Source organism: Brassica napus, chromosome C2 (genome assembly GCF_020379485.1).
Source record: "Brassica napus cultivar Da-Ae chromosome C2, Da-Ae, whole genome shotgun sequence".
Taxonomy (NCBI): Eukaryota; Viridiplantae; Streptophyta; class Magnoliopsida; order Brassicales; family Brassicaceae; genus Brassica; species Brassica napus.
This window is the reverse complement of record NC_063445.1, coordinates 47,065,347-47,080,876: the sequence shown is the minus strand read 5'-3', so window position 1 is coordinate 47,080,876 and position 15,530 is coordinate 47,065,347. Positions and strand designations below refer to the sequence as shown.

Genomic DNA, 15,530 nt, shown 5'->3' with positions numbered 1-15,530 from the left:
CAAGAGCTAAACCTAGATAATAGGTTCACGGCAAAGCATATATCTGGTCGTGTGTGACTCGCCAGATACATCAAAGCTCCTATGGCACTGAGATATGGCACTTCGGGACCTAGGACATCTTTATCGTCCATCTTAGGACAGAACAGATCAGTGTCCAGGCCTAGAGACCTCACGACCATGGGGCTAGACAATGGGTGAGACTCGGCCATATTGAATCTCTTGAGTATTTTTTCTGTATATGCCATTTGATGCACAAGGATTCTATCTTTAATGTACTCAAGTTGTAATCCCAAACAAAACTTTGTTTTTCCAAGATCTTTCATCTCGAATTCTTTCTTAAGATATTCAACTGTTAGGGAAATTTCTCCAGAGGTTCCTAGGATATTTAAATCATCAACATACACTGCTATAATCACAAAGGAAGCAATATTGTAAAACGAAAACGCACCGTTTTGAGAAAGGGCGATATTGGCGATTCGAAGGGCGACTGCGACGAACGAACTCTCTTCACGATCTCCGCTGTCGACTGAGGCAGTAGAGATGGATTCAGGTGGGATTCCGGCGGATCCACCTCCGGAAGACAAGGCGAAGGGGAAATCTTGGGTTACAGCGGCAAAAGTGAAACAGGTTATGACGAAATATGATGTGGATCTATCGATCTCGGAGGGGAAGCATATGGTAGAAGTTCCAGCGGAAATTATTGAGAAATCGAATCATCTGTGGGAGGACTTAGTGATTGCAAGGTTTCTGGATACAACACCCCATATTACGAAGGTACACATGATTGTGAATAAGATTTGGGCATTTGGTGAGAAGTCTCAAAAATTGGATGTTTATGCGATGGATGAGCGAACAATGAGGATAAGAGTTCCAAGCGAGAAGATAAGGGGGAAGATAATGAGAAGAGGGATGTGGAACATAGCGGGGGTTATGATGGTGGCTTCAAAATGGTCTCCTGATGTGGTTGATGCAACCGCGGGTCTAGTTCCTCTATGGGTTCACTTAACGAACGTGCCGATGAGTATGTATTCTTGGGAAGGGTTGAGCTTCATGACGAGCACAGTGGGGGTACCTGATCATTTGCATCTGGAAACAATTGCTTGTCTAAACTTTGAAGTAGCAAGGGTGTTTGTAAAGGCAGATCTGTCAAAGGAGTTACCAGATAGAATTGACTTAACAATTCAGGGCAAGAAGATTACAGTGGAATATGAGTATCCATGGCTTCCGCCACGATGTGTCTCATGTGGTAGATGGGGACACTATGAGACTTTCTGTAAGGGGAAAAAAGGATTATGAGGAGGGTAAAACACAAGATGAGGAGAGTTCTAGTAGTACAAATAAGAATAAGGAGCAAGGCGGGATAAAAAGTGGAGAAGAAAAGGAAGATGGAGAACAAGAAGAACGAAAAGTAGTAGGGAAGGAAAATGTAGAAGAGAAGAATAAAGAGGATGTGGGAGGAGAGAATACTATTGAGGAGGGGGGAATTGAGTGGATGGAAAACAGTATCGACTGATAAGATGGAGCGGAGTCCAAAAACACAAAGTCTGAATCAAGACCAAGTGAATATAGTGACGCCTTCTAGATTTGATGCTTTGAGAAACACTGATGAGAAAGGAGAAGAGGTGGATACAGAGTCCGTAGAAGAAGATATGGAGGAAGAGGAGGATATATATCAAAGTAGGGTGGAAGAAAATATAGAGTCAACTAAAAAAGAAAGAGCAAGACAGATGTTACCAAGGGTGTCGAAGACAAATCATCGTGTGGTTATGCCTGGAACTTCTAATCATATTAAAGATATGAAAAGGGGTACTAGGAAAAATCACAAATGACGGGTTTCTTTTGGAATGTGAGGGGCTTCAATAAGTCAACTAAACATGGGGTTGTGAGAAGCTGGTTACGAGATACAACAATTTTTTTTGGATGCATTATTGAAACAAGAGTAAAAGAGAGTAAAGCGGGGAAGATTGTGGATGAGGTTTTTCGAGATTGGAACTTTATGGCTAACTATGAGCATAATAGACTAGGTAGGTTGTGGGTGGTGTGGAGACCAGAAGTGAGGATGACTCCGGTGTATAAGAGTGCACAATTAATAACGTGTTTGGTCTTGCTGCCAGGGGAAGACGAATTTTTCTGTTCTTTCATATACACTTATAATACAATGGAAGAGAGAAAAGATTTATGGGAAGATTTGAGATGTCATTCTGATGCAACTAGTTTTCAGAACAAGAAGTGGATGTTATTAGGGGATTATAATGAGATTCTGGATGGAGAAGAGCACTCGGGTTTTGAAGATCATCCAAGAACACCAGCTGGTATGAGGGATTTTCAAGAGGTGGTTGGGTACTGTAAGTTGATGGATATGAGCTTTCAGGGTCCACGGCTTACATAGAGTAACAAAAGAGAAGAGGGGCTGGTTTGTAAGAAACTAGATCGTGTTCTAGTGAATGAGGAGTGGCTACATAACACAAGATCGTACAGTGTGTTTGAGGCAGGAGGCTGTTCCGATCATCTTCGATGTCGGATTCATCCGAAGCATGGAGAGAGTAAGAAGCGTAAGCCTTTTAAATTCACGAATGCGATAGCAAAGATGCCGGAATTTGTATCTCTCATGGGGAGGACTTGGAGGGAGTATGAAGCTATCTATCAGTCAACATCTGCTATGTATATGCTTACTAAGCGTCTAAAAGCTTTAAAACAACCGCTAAGAGAGCTTAGTAAAATTAAACTAGGTGAGCTACCAAAGAGAACAAGAGAAGCTTATCTGGAACTTTGTGGAAGACAGAAGGAAACTATGGAGGATCCTAGCCCAGAAAAGCTGAGAGTAGAGAGTGAAGCAATGTCGAAATGGCAAAGATTAGCTGAATTGGAAGAATAATTTTTGAAGCAGAGATCAAAAATTCATTGGTTAGATGTGGGAGATGGGAATAACATCTTCTTCCATAGCTCAGCAAAAATTCGAGAAATCAGGAATGCGATTCATGAAATTATTCGAGCTGATGGTTCGGTTGCTAAGACAGAAGAGGAGATCAAAGTTGAAGCTGAAAAGTTCTTTGCTGAGTTTATGATGTTGCAACCAACAGATTTTGAAGGAGCTTCTGTTGAAACTCTGAGAGATTTATTGGATTTTAATTGCAGTGAGGCTGACTGTCTGAAGCTTGACAGAGAGGTTACTAAAGAAGAGATAAAGGAGGTGTTATTTCATATGCCGGGGAATAAATCTCCAGGACCAGACGGGTTTACAACAGAATTCTTCAAAGGAGCTTGGGATGTGATAGGGGAGGATGTCACTGCGGCGATTCAATCCTTCTTCACGAAGGGTTTCTTCCAAAAGGATTAAACTCTACCATCTTAACTCTGGTTCCGAAGAAAGATGAAGTCAAGATGATGAGGGATTATCGCCCTATCTCCTGTTGTAATGTGTTATACAAGATAATCTCGAAGATAATTGCTAGGAGATTAAAGAGTGTGCTGCCTAAATGTATAACATTGAATCAATCTGCTTTTATTAAAGAGCGATTGTTAATGGAGAACGTCTTGTTAGCGACGGAGCTGGTTAAAGACTATCATAAGGAAGACATCTCTACACGCTGTGCTATGCAGATTGACATCTCAAAAGCCTTTGATTCAGTCCAGTGGTCTTTCTTGTTGAATACCTTGGAAGCTATGGGTTTGCCAAAGAAGTTTATTGGCTGGATTTCTACTTGCATCACGTCTGCATCCTTTTCTGTTCAAGTTAATGGGGAGTTGGCAGGATATTTTCAGAGCAAAAGAGGTCTACGACAAGGTTGCTCTCTCTCTCCATATTTATTCGTTATCTGTATGAATGTTTTATCCAAAATGTTGGATAAAGCTACTCGTCAGGGGAAGGTGGGATATCATCCAAGATGTAAAAACATTGAGCTAACACATCTTTGCTTTGCGGATTATCTGATGATATTTGCGGACGGCACAAAAACTTCTATTGAAGGGATTCTTCAGGTTTTTGAGGATTTTGACAGGATGAGTGGTCTCAAAATCAGTAGGGAGAAGTTTGTGCTCTTTATGGCAGGAGCAAATCAGAGAGGTAACGATTTTCAGAGGATATTCAATTTTGCCACGGGAAAGCTGCCAGTTCGATACCTAGGACTTCCCCTCCTCACAAAAAGAATGACTATCACTGATTTTCTTCCTCTTGTTGAGAAGATTAGGAAGAGGATGAGCTCCTGGACAGGAAGGTTTCTCTCATATGCAGGGAGAGTTCAGTTGATAAATTCAGTTATTCGAAGCCTTACAAATTTTTGGATGGCAGCTTTCAGGTTACCGAGTGGTTGTCTGAATGAGATTGATAGGCTCTGTTTGGCGTTCTTGTGGTCAGGACCAGAGTTGAATGGTAGAAAAGCGAAGATTTCATGGGGAGATATCTGTAAACTGAAACAAGAAGGTGGGTTGGGACTTCGGCCTCTTAAAGAAGTAAACCAGGTTGGTTGTCTTAAACTGATTTGGAGAATATTATCAGCTCGATCGCTATGGGTAAATTGGATACAGGTCTATCTGATAAGAGAAGGCTCTCTTTGGACGGTCCGGGAAAACACACAAAGTGGATCTTGGATGTGGAAAAAGATCCTCCAAAGTAGAGATATAGCGAAGCAATTTTATCGGGTGGAGATTCATAATGGACAGAGAACTTCTTTTTGGCATGAAGTGTGGTGTCCTATGGGTGTTTAAAGGATATTGCAGGGGATGGAAGTTATATTGATATGGGTATTATGCGGAATGCTAGGGTGGTTGATTGCATGTCTCATAGGAGGAGAAAGCATCGAGTCCAGATGTTAAATAAAATAGAAGAGGAAATAGTGAAGTTTAGAGAAAGCAGAACTCCCGATGAAGACGTCTCGCTTTGGAAAAATGAAAAAGGCCAGTACAAGAAGAGGTTCTCCACAAAGAGCACTTGGCTCAGTATTAGAGAGAAACACCAGCTTTGCTCTTGGTACCATGTAATCTGGTTTAAGCATGCCACCCCGAAATTCTCTGTAGTCACGTGGATTGCGATGCGAGGCAGATTAGCCACAGGAGATAGAATTCAGCAATGGAATAGTAATGCAGCGGTGGCGTGTATTTTCTGTGATGAGCCGGTGGAGACAATGCATCACCTTTTCTTTGCGTGTGTCTACTCAGCGCAGATTTGGGAGGCTTTAACAAGAAGCTTTCTCACTGATCAATATACTACAAGCTGGGAGAGGATCATTGAGTTGCTCATTCGAAACTTAAATTGGAATACAGTGCAGATGTTTATCATGAGGTACTTATTTCAATCTACTATTCATGCTATTTGGAGGGAACGTAATAGGAGAAGACATGGTGAAGAATCTTGTCCTGCAGATGTTTTGATAAGGAGACTTGATAAGAATATGAGAAACCAATTTACTGTGATTCAAAGGAGAGGAGATGAGGATTATAATGGGGGTATGATTTACTGGTTTGGAGTTAGTTAATTGTAGTTTGGATGGTTGATTGATGTTGTCTAGCCCAGTAGGAGTGAGAGCTGGGGCTTCCCAGTAGGAGTGAGAGCTGGGTAAAAGCCAGTAGGAGTGAGCGCTGGGTAGGTGCAAGGGAGGAGTAGTTTTGGATTGGAGTGGAGGAGGAGTTATTAAAAGTTTGTAGAGTTTTTCCTTTCTGTTTTCTTTTGCCTTATATTTCGGAAACTTTAGAAAGGTAACACAAGTTGTAACAAGGGTTTTTTCTTTTGAATTAAATTTAACATTCAATTCAAAAAAAAAAATATATATATATAATCACAAAGCCCTGACCGAATTTCTTTATAAAGATACAAGGGCTGGTCGGATCATTCTTGTATCCTTCTCTCTCTAGGTACTCACTTAGCCTATTGTACCACATTCAACCTGATTGTTTCAATCCATAAAATGACTTATTCAACTTTATACAGTGTTGTTCTCGAGTACTAGATTTATTTTTCAACTCTATACCCTCTGGTACTTTCATATAAATTTCGTTATCCAGTGGCCCATTTAAGTTTGCAGTTACAACATCCATTAACCGCAAGACTAATTTCTCTCTTATAGCCAGACTTATCATGAATCTAAAAGTAGTAGCATCCACCATAGTGGAGTATGTCTCATCATAATCTATTCATGGTCTCTGTGAGAATCCTTGTGCAACACCGTGCTTTATATCTAACGACCTCACCGTGTTCGTTTCTTTTTCTAACATCATAAGGTGTCCGGACTATTGGTCCAAAGACATATCTCTTCTTTAAAGAGTTTAACTCCACGTTAATAGCTTCTTTCCATTTGATCCAATCTGATAGTTGAGTGCACTCATAAATAGACGTGGGTTCATGATCCTCATTATCATCCATGATTTCAAGTGCTACATTGCATGCAAATATATCATCAATGTCGACATTCTTTATGTTCCATTGTATCCCAGACAAGACATAGTTTATTGAGATCTCATTATTATCAGGACCTTCAGTACCTTGAATCTTGGCGTCCCAAGAATCAATATTAGATACATCAGGGCCGGCCGCATCTAAGCGTTCATGATCGGCCGCGATCGCTATTAGGGTTTTGGGATTGGCCGCGGCTAAGTCCCAGGATTTAGGAACGGTTGCGGTCGTGTCTAGGGTTTTAACAACCTCGGTTTCAATCTCTGCACCTTTCTTAGTTTTCCGAGGGTTTTTATCTTTGGAACCTATTGGTCTACCATGTTTCAAACGTTGTCTAAACTCTGTAGCAACTTGATGGTGTCCCTCTTGAACATCAATTCTTATTGGTGCATTAGCAGCTGGTACATATGACTTAGTCACTCTTTTCGGGTCAGCAAAGGAATCTGGCAATTGTTAGCTAGCTTTTGTAAATGTATAATCTTTTGGACTTCTAAATCACACTTCTGAGTCCGAGGATCTTGCCAAGATAACGATGTTTGATTCCATGTAATTTCTTTTACCAGTTTACTGCTATCTCCCCCTAATGTTGGATGTTCGGATTCATCAAAGTGACAATCCGCATACCTAGGCTTAAATAAATTACCCGTAGTTGGCTCAAGGTATTTTATAATCGTGGAAGAATCATATCCAATATATATCCACATCCTCCTTTGAGGTCCCATCTTTATTCTCTGTGGTGGTGCAATTGGCACATAGACGGCACAACCAAATGTCTTAAGATGAGATATGTCTGGCTCATGACCCGTAAGCAATTGTAATGGGGAATATCTATGTTCACTAGACGGTCTTATACGAATCAGTTCGGCCGCGTGCAAGACCGCGTGTCCCCAAGCTGTGGCCGAAAGCTTAGACCTCATAAGCAATGGTCTAGCTATTAGCTGAATTCGTTTTATGAATGATTCGGCCAAGCCGTTCTGTATATGTACATGTGCCACGGAGTGTTCCACACTTACCCCCATGGGCATACAGTAATCATTAAACGCTTGGGACGTGAACTCACCAGCATTGGTCTCTATCATTCTGACCTTAGCATAGTAAAAGGCCAGTAGAGAGTGCATGTATAGACTCTAGGACTTTCTTATAGCCTTGGCCGATCTCTATGATCTGAAGGAACTCTTTGTTTCCTTCGCCCTTAGTCTCAATATGAAATCCATTCATTCGAATGTCTTTAAAGCTCAATAGGCTTCTCTTAGAGCTGGGTGAATACAATGCATCAGATATCTCTAGATGCGTACCCTTAGGCAACATGATATTAGCCTGGCCATAGCCCTCTATGAGACTTTAGAGACTTTTATATCAAAAAATTTCATTCATTAATAAAATAAGTTCAAAGCAATCAAACATAGAAAACACAAAGCAAAGAACACAAAAACATAGATGTTGAATTCAACTTCATTCTTTTAAACAATCAGACGTTTCATACTCCATGAGATCGTCTTGTTCATGATTGAAATCATCTTCACCATCTTGATAAGTCATATGAGCTTCAGGATTCTTCCCTTTCAAACTCTCTTGGTAGATGTCAACGAGATGTTTGGGAGTCCTACATGTCTTAGCCCAATGATAATCCATACCACGTCTATGACACACGGATTTGGTCGAGTTTTGTGGCTTGAAAGATGTACCACGGCCTCCATAGGAGCTTCCTTGGCCATAGCCATATGAGTTGCCTCGGCCTCGACCAAACGAGTTTCGGCCTTGACCACCACGTCCATGATATTTTTCACGACCACGTCCGTGTTGGCTATCACTCTGAACATGGTTCGACTCTTTCTTAGCCTCTACGGTCGCATGTGCCTCAGGTAATGGGTTTGTTCCAGGATGTCTCAATTCACTGTTTCTCATCAACAGTTCATGTTGTGCTCAGCGAGCAAGAGACAAGAGATCAGATTAGCATAAATTGTGAAGCTCTTCTCTCGGTACTGTTGTTGTAACAACACATTGCTTGTGTGGAAGGTGGAAAAGGTTTTCTCAAGCATATCCTTATCCGTTATATCCTCACCACACAGTTTCAATTTAGAAACTATCTTAAACAGGGCCGAGTTATACTCGTCCACGGACTTGAAGTCCTGGATTCTGAGATTCCTCCAATCATACATAGCCTTTGGTAATAACACCGTTCTCTGGTGATCATATCTCGTTTTCAACTCTGTCCAAAGGTCTAGAGGATTCTCAATAGTCAAATACTGATCTTTGAGACTTTCAATAAGATGATGGCGTATAATTAATATAGCTCCATATCTATCTTTCTCACTTGCATTATTACCCTTGGTGATACATTCACCGAGTTCTTTGGATTTTAGGATGATCTTAGCATCAAGTGCCCATTGCAAGTAATTATCTCTAGAGAGATTTAGGACAGCAAAATCCAAGTTGTTGATTTTCGACATCTGAAATCATATATTTCACTCTTAGGATTTATAATGTTTTTATAATGCATACAAAACAATCAGATATATAATGCAAATTGGTCACACGACCAAACGGATATGATGCATTTAGTTCATATGATTATGCATGCATGATATGCTAACAAGCCGCACTGCCAAATAATCCAAACATGCATAATGCAAGACAAGCCGCACGGCCAAGAGTATGAACAATCTTAGCAATCGGTTTCTATATGATCTTAATGCAATCGGTTATTCATCTTTAGCAAGAACGATTCTAAGTGATCATGAAACCTCAATAAAACAATCAAGCAATGCATCAAGGGGTTTAGTTACTATCAACCTAACGATCATATTCAATGAGATTAATGCAATTAGGGTTTCAATATGAACAAGCCGGTCGGTTTCAAATTTTAAACAAGATGAGAACTAATCAACTTAGGCGATTTCTATTGCAAGATAACATTCAATTAGTTCATCAATTCAATCAACCAAATTCAAGTATGAGATTAATCAATCCTAGCAATCGGTTATATGTGATGATAATCAGATTCAAAACATTCAATCACATAAACAATCAAATCAAATTTCGATTAGGGTTTGCATGGTATGCATGCGGCTAGGCTTTAGGGAATTAGGGTTTCGATTTTAATCAAGCAATAAGATTCAATTTAGGTTATTATGGATTGGATCTATTGCCTTAGGGTTTGGTTCTTAGGTTTTAGTTTTACCTAAACCTCAAGTCGGGTTGAATGGACCACCAAATAGAGAAGAACGCGAGCTGATCGTTGCTGTCGGGTAGCGAACTGATTGAAGCTGAGACGAGTCGCGAAAGGGAGCAAACAGCTATCGGGTCGTGAACGTGCTGGCTATCGAACGGTATCGGGTCGCGTCGAGCAGGCTGAGATCGTGTCTCGCGAACATGCTGAAGTCGCGAGCTGAGGAACGGACTGAGGTCGCGTGCTGAGATCGGGAACGCCTTGAGTATGAGGTTTTAGGTTGTCGATCAGATTAGGGTTCGTCACGGGTTTAGGGTTCGTCGTCGGGTTTAGGGTTTATCGCCGGGATGAGATTAGTGTTTTAGGGTTCAGACTTTAGCTTAGGGTTTAGAGCGTAATCGTGTTGATAACGTGTTGTGAAACAAGAGAATAGAATATGTATGTTTCTGTATTATTCATAAACATAAGGAGTTCTTTATATATAGGGAATTACACTATCATAGAATAATGGAAAGACTAGAATATGGAAATACAAATATGGAAAGAGTACAAATCATAAGTCTAAAGTAAATAGGAAAGTAGCCAAAGGAGAAAAGGAAGTAGCCGACTCTCTCTCTCTAGGGCGCGGCTGTCTCTCTCTCTCTAGACGGGCCGACTCTCTCTCTAAGATATGGGCCGGTTATGGACATCCACAATATAAATTATAACACCTATATGGATTTAGTGTTTCAAAAAAGTCTATATTGTTATAAACCAAGTGGTGATTGACCCATATCAGGCCCAAACCGTCCGGTCCATCAACTATCCATCCGGCCCATTCGCTAATGACTTAGGCGAATGAGAATTTACATTTATCTATATTTGATGGTTATCATTTTCCCTATGTATTTAGGATAAGTACTATTTCCTATTCCTATTAGGAATAGGATTTCCTTTTCTCTTATGACGGTCTAAATAAGACGGTCTAATACTTGTATAAATATAAACCTCTAGTCATGAGTAATAATAGGCTTACACAACATCTATTTTATAACACGTTATCAGCATGATAGCCTCTAACCCTAAGCCCCCACGAAATTCCTTAAACTCAGCCGAATATCACAAAACCCTAATTCCGGCGGAACTTCAAAGAGATCTTTCTCCCAAACCGTGAGGACCCAGACAACGAGCAATATATCAAATTGAAGCTCTTGCCGATACGAATCAGACGCTGCAAACCGCTTGTCGATCCAATCACTGACGTGCCGTCACATTCTGCTACAGTACGCATCGCCGATTTGCTTTAGAACCCTAATCGTTTTCCTAACCCAAATCCGAGCTCTCTCTCTCTCTTGAAGTTAGCTCTTTCTAGAAGAGATCAAGTAAACCAGACGTTCTCCTTCTTCCCTGTTCGTGATCCGGCCAAGCAAGTAGCCTGTCCGCGACCCGACTCGAAGAACGATCAGCTTGTGGCCTCCTTCTCTCTTTGATGGTCCAAATCTACACTCCATAAGTTTCTAAAGGTAAAAATCGAAACTTAAAAGAACCTACACTGAATTTGGTTGATTGATAAAGATCTGAACCATTAAAATTTGAAGAACCTTAATCTAGGATAATAGAAACCCTAACATAGGGAACTAAGTTTTGGTTAGATTGTTTTCCTGTTAAGTTGATAGATCAATGGCTATTAGGGTTGCTAGAACATTGATTGATCAGTAAGGGCATTGAAACCCTAAATCTAAATTATATGATCCGTTTCCTTTATGATGTTTTGAAAATCTAAAATATCAAAAACCTAAATTGATCCGACTGTTTTGATTGATTGATTTTGATGTATCTGAGGTTTAGGTTGCTAGATTAAAACCTTGAATTATCTTTGATGATTGTTTGAGTAAATAGAAATGTTTAGAATCGAATTTGATCTTAAAATTGTTAAATTGCTGAAAACCCTAATTTTCTTTTTTGCATAAATCGATTGATAAACAAGTTTCCATATTGTGATTAATTGTTTGAATATCAAATGAAGTGATTAGGAAAATTGCTAGTTTTGATTAAAACCATAATCTGTCCAGAATTGTGAATTTCCTTTTTGCTAAAAGAAGAAAATTTCATTTTTCCTGAAATACTAGAGGTCCATCTGAATACTGGTCGAGTGCCATCCGTCCGACCAGGACATAGAGTGGTCAGCTGCAAAGATGCACGTCTTGACCATGTCTTAATGAAGTTCCAGAAGATATGAGAGTTATAAGATAACTTAAGTTACAATTCGGCAAGAGTTATTCCTACATCAACGTTCAAGAAGCTCAAAGAACTACAAGTTCAGTCATATGATATGTCAGCCGACTTCTTCACCATGTTTACACCAACCACACGTCCATGAAATTTATCTATCAGTTTGGGACGTGCCAATTAAAAGACCAGTTCAAGACTTGGCGCCCATGAAGCTAAACTATCAAATTGTCCATGCGCCAACTTGAAGAACATACACGGGGGTACAAGTCAGGGGGAGTTCATGTGTTGTACTTTTTTCCTTATCCATGGTTTTGCCCCATTGGGTTTTCCTGGAAAGGTTTTAATGAGACAACATTAAGCATGTTACAAGCCCTGAACCGGATGTGTCGAGGGAATTTTATAAACCAAGTGGTGATCGACCCATATCAGGCCCAAACCGTCCGGCCCATCAGCTATCCATCCGGCTCATTCGCTAATGACTTAGGAGGTGTTATTGGTTTATATATTTTGATTGATTTAGAAATCCATATAGTATTTATAAATCCAAGTAAAATATGCAAATCCAGAGGTTTTCCCTCGGATTTGAGTTTTTGTATTTTTAACTAAAAAATCCAAGCAAATCCATTCAAATCCATTATTAAATCAAATATATTAGTAAATCCGTACGATTGAATAACACTTGATTTGATATAGAATTTATGAATCATTAAACCAATAACACATGATTTTAATACAGATTTGAAAATTATAGAACCAATAACAATAGATTTAATTCGGATTTTCAAATCCATTAAAATACAACAACCAATAACCCCTACTTAGGCGAATGAAAATTTGCATTTATCTATACTTGATGTTTATCATGTTCCATATGTATTTAGGATACGTACTATTTCTTATTCTTATTAGAAATAGGATTTCTTTTTTGTATGACGGTCTAAATAAGACAGTCTAATACTTGTATAAATATAGACCTCTAGTGAGCAATAATAGGTTTACGCAAACGTCTCTTTTATAACATATATTGAATTTTAATAATGTGGTATATGCAATGCGATGGGTATATCTTCGACATCTTATATTCCTATGTATGTATATGTACAGAATGATATGATTCCAAAATTAATAGGCTAGTTTCCTTGGAAATTTCGGAGTAAATACTGGAAATTTGCTTACCTTTATCGCACCTTCTAAATTATAAAGACTTCCTTTTTCCTCTCACAGTCAAATTATTTTTCATTTGTATTTAAAACATATTAGACTATTTCGTAAATGTAGGATAAACTTGGAAGGTTAAAACTTAAAAAGAGCCACAGTTATTGTTGACTATTTGGACTTTTGATTTTCCCTTATTTAATTAATTATAAAAAATTCTTTTTCTCTTTTTAATTTATACTTTCTCAGAAAACACAATATATACAATTTATATATTCATAATATAACTTGTTTATATTTCCTTGGCCGTCTACTAATTTATTCACACTACAATCACTTGTTTCTTTTTCTTTTTGCTTCTCCTCTCTCTTTCTTCTTCCCCAAGAACCCTTTAGATGATTTTATTCGAAGAAATATAAAAGTCTGCCCATCTGATCCACTGAAGGAATCCACTTTCTCATACCCAAATGAATCTGGTACAAACCCTTTATACATCTATATTTTTCCAATGAATTTCATCTGTTTTTTTCATTTGTATATCACTTCAAAATTTATGCAGATCTCATCCTTTTCTTTGCTTATAAATCACTAGATTCGAGTGTTTGGTTTCACAAAAAATGATATATAAGAAAAAATCTGCAGAATCCATCCTTTACGCCAGTCTAATATATTTATTCATTCTGTTACAAAAAAAAAATATTCATTCTAAATTTCAATAAATTTTCAAATTTCTGCGGATCCATCTATTTCTATTGTTTCAAACGAAACCCTCTAATTAAAGTTTCAAATGATTGCATGTAAAATCATTTTATATAAAATCAATAAAAGTTCTAAATTTCTACAGATTTGATATTAAATTTTGAAAACAAGTCGATTAAAATTTGTCGTACAACCATATTTATAATTCATATACATCTTAGTCAACTTTCCAAATTTCTTCTGATATTCACAAGAAAAGTTTTAACTAGAAAAAAATATAAGTTGCAGAGTGAGAAGAGAAGAGTTGATGAAGATTGGATTACGGCACTATTGAGCTTAGAGTTCTTTGGGATATGTATGAATCATAAGTATCTTCGAAAGAACGAGAAGAATGTCTTTTGCATTGACTGTAATGCCCAAATATGCAGACATTGTTGTGACACAGAAGCACACTTCCTCCATCGTCGTCTTCAGATTTGCAAATACGTTTATCAAGATGTTTTGCGTCTCCTCGATATTCAACACTACTTTGATTGCTCCGAGATACAGGTTTTTTCTTGATATTAAATCATTATAAAAATTAATTAAATTTATTTGAAACTACTTTTGTTTTCTAACTTCTGTTTTGATCGAGTCTTTGAAAATTCCAAATTAAATAGACATATCGCTTTTGCTTTTCTTTGTATCGGAACAATTTGTCTCTGGAAAAAGACATATAAAATAAATGGAGAACAAGCTATACATTTGAATTCGCGGCCGCAAGCAAAAGATGCAAGACCTTCAACAAAATCCAAGAATGCAGGTTCATGCGTGACGTGTAAAAGATATATTCAAGATCGTCCTAATCGATTTTGCTCTATCTCTTGCAAGGTAATATATGTTATTTCAATCTCTTTTAAAGTTTTTCCCCTATGCATTGTTACCCTGTTAGTTATGCATTGTTTTAGTAGTTTTTATATTAGTAGTTGGCAAAAGTATACAAAACGTTCTGATGAGAAGGTAACCAAAATGTTTTTTGATTATATGGTATACAAATTGTTTTACAGAAACAATCTTGAAACTTCAAAAGAAAGTTAAGTCTTCAATGAGACATATCTCTGACATAAGATAAATATGCGTGTTTTGAATTCTACACATTATCAACTATACAATTCACACTTCAATATATACATTTTCTTGGTTTTAGAGTCAACAATATGCTATACTCGAGGTTCATTTTAGTTTCTTCTCTTAAAATAATTAGTTTTCTTTTTTTAGGTTATATTATATCATTCGAGTATATCTTTAATCTTTTAACATGGATATATATCTATAATTTTGACGTGTAACCTACATTGACATATGAGTATTAACTTCTTGAAACGTTAATTTGGACATAATTTATAAAGTGAATTGTATACACGTCGTGAACACGTTTCAAAACATGAAATTTGCACAATTCATTTGAAATCAAATAACGTAATTTATGTTAAGTTTATGGTCTGCTAATTCAATGACAATAGCTTTTTTTTTTTTTTTTGTAGATTTCAGCTTCTCCAGAAAAGCACAAATTTTGTTTCTCTCCGGAAATAAACCAAAGTGCTTTGAAGAAAGAACATTATAATCAAGAACAAAACTTAGAAGAGAAAAAATCATGCACATCATCACTCACAGATGTTTCAGAAGACTCGGATGTTTTATTGGGTAATTTTTCATTGAGACCACTCGTTAGGATACTCAAGAGAAAAGGAGTTTCTAGAAGATCTCCTCTTAACTGATTTTTTCCGTGGATTTTGTTATCGAAATCGTACATTATTTATATTTTCTATTTAAGAAGGATATTATATCGGTTTATGTTTAAAATAAAAACTTTTTTGAGAGAAATATAGTTTATATAAGTTTCTTTTCTAAAAAAAAAATTATAAACAGAAA

The 15,530-nt window shown here is 37.8% G+C and overlaps 1 protein-coding gene across 1 annotated transcript; it reads left to right on the top strand.

Annotated features, from left to right (window-relative positions):
• Positions 1-12,797: 12,797 nt before the first annotated feature.
• On the top strand, positions 12,798-15,450 carry LOC106432932 (protein RGF1 INDUCIBLE TRANSCRIPTION FACTOR 1-like). Its single transcript, XM_013873776.3, has 4 exons — positions 12,798-13,396; positions 13,908-14,168; positions 14,331-14,489; positions 15,143-15,450. Exons 1-4 carry the CDS (start codon positions 13,388-13,390, stop codon positions 15,374-15,376), a joined length of 663 nt encoding a protein of 220 aa, XP_013729230.1. The 5' UTR covers positions 12,798-13,387; the 3' UTR covers positions 15,377-15,450.
• The last annotated feature ends 80 nt before the right edge of the window (positions 15,451-15,530 follow it).

Excerpts from the sequence above, each read along its gene's own strand:
- LOC106432932 (XM_013873776.3), top strand. Across the intron at positions 14,169-14,330 it reads TTGATTGCTCCGAGATACAG|ACATATAAAATAAATGGAGA; the intron begins GTTTTTTCTTGA and ends CTCTGGAAAAAG. Across the intron at positions 14,490-15,142 it reads TTTGCTCTATCTCTTGCAAG|ATTTCAGCTTCTCCAGAAAA; the intron begins GTAATATATGTT and ends TTTTTTTTGTAG.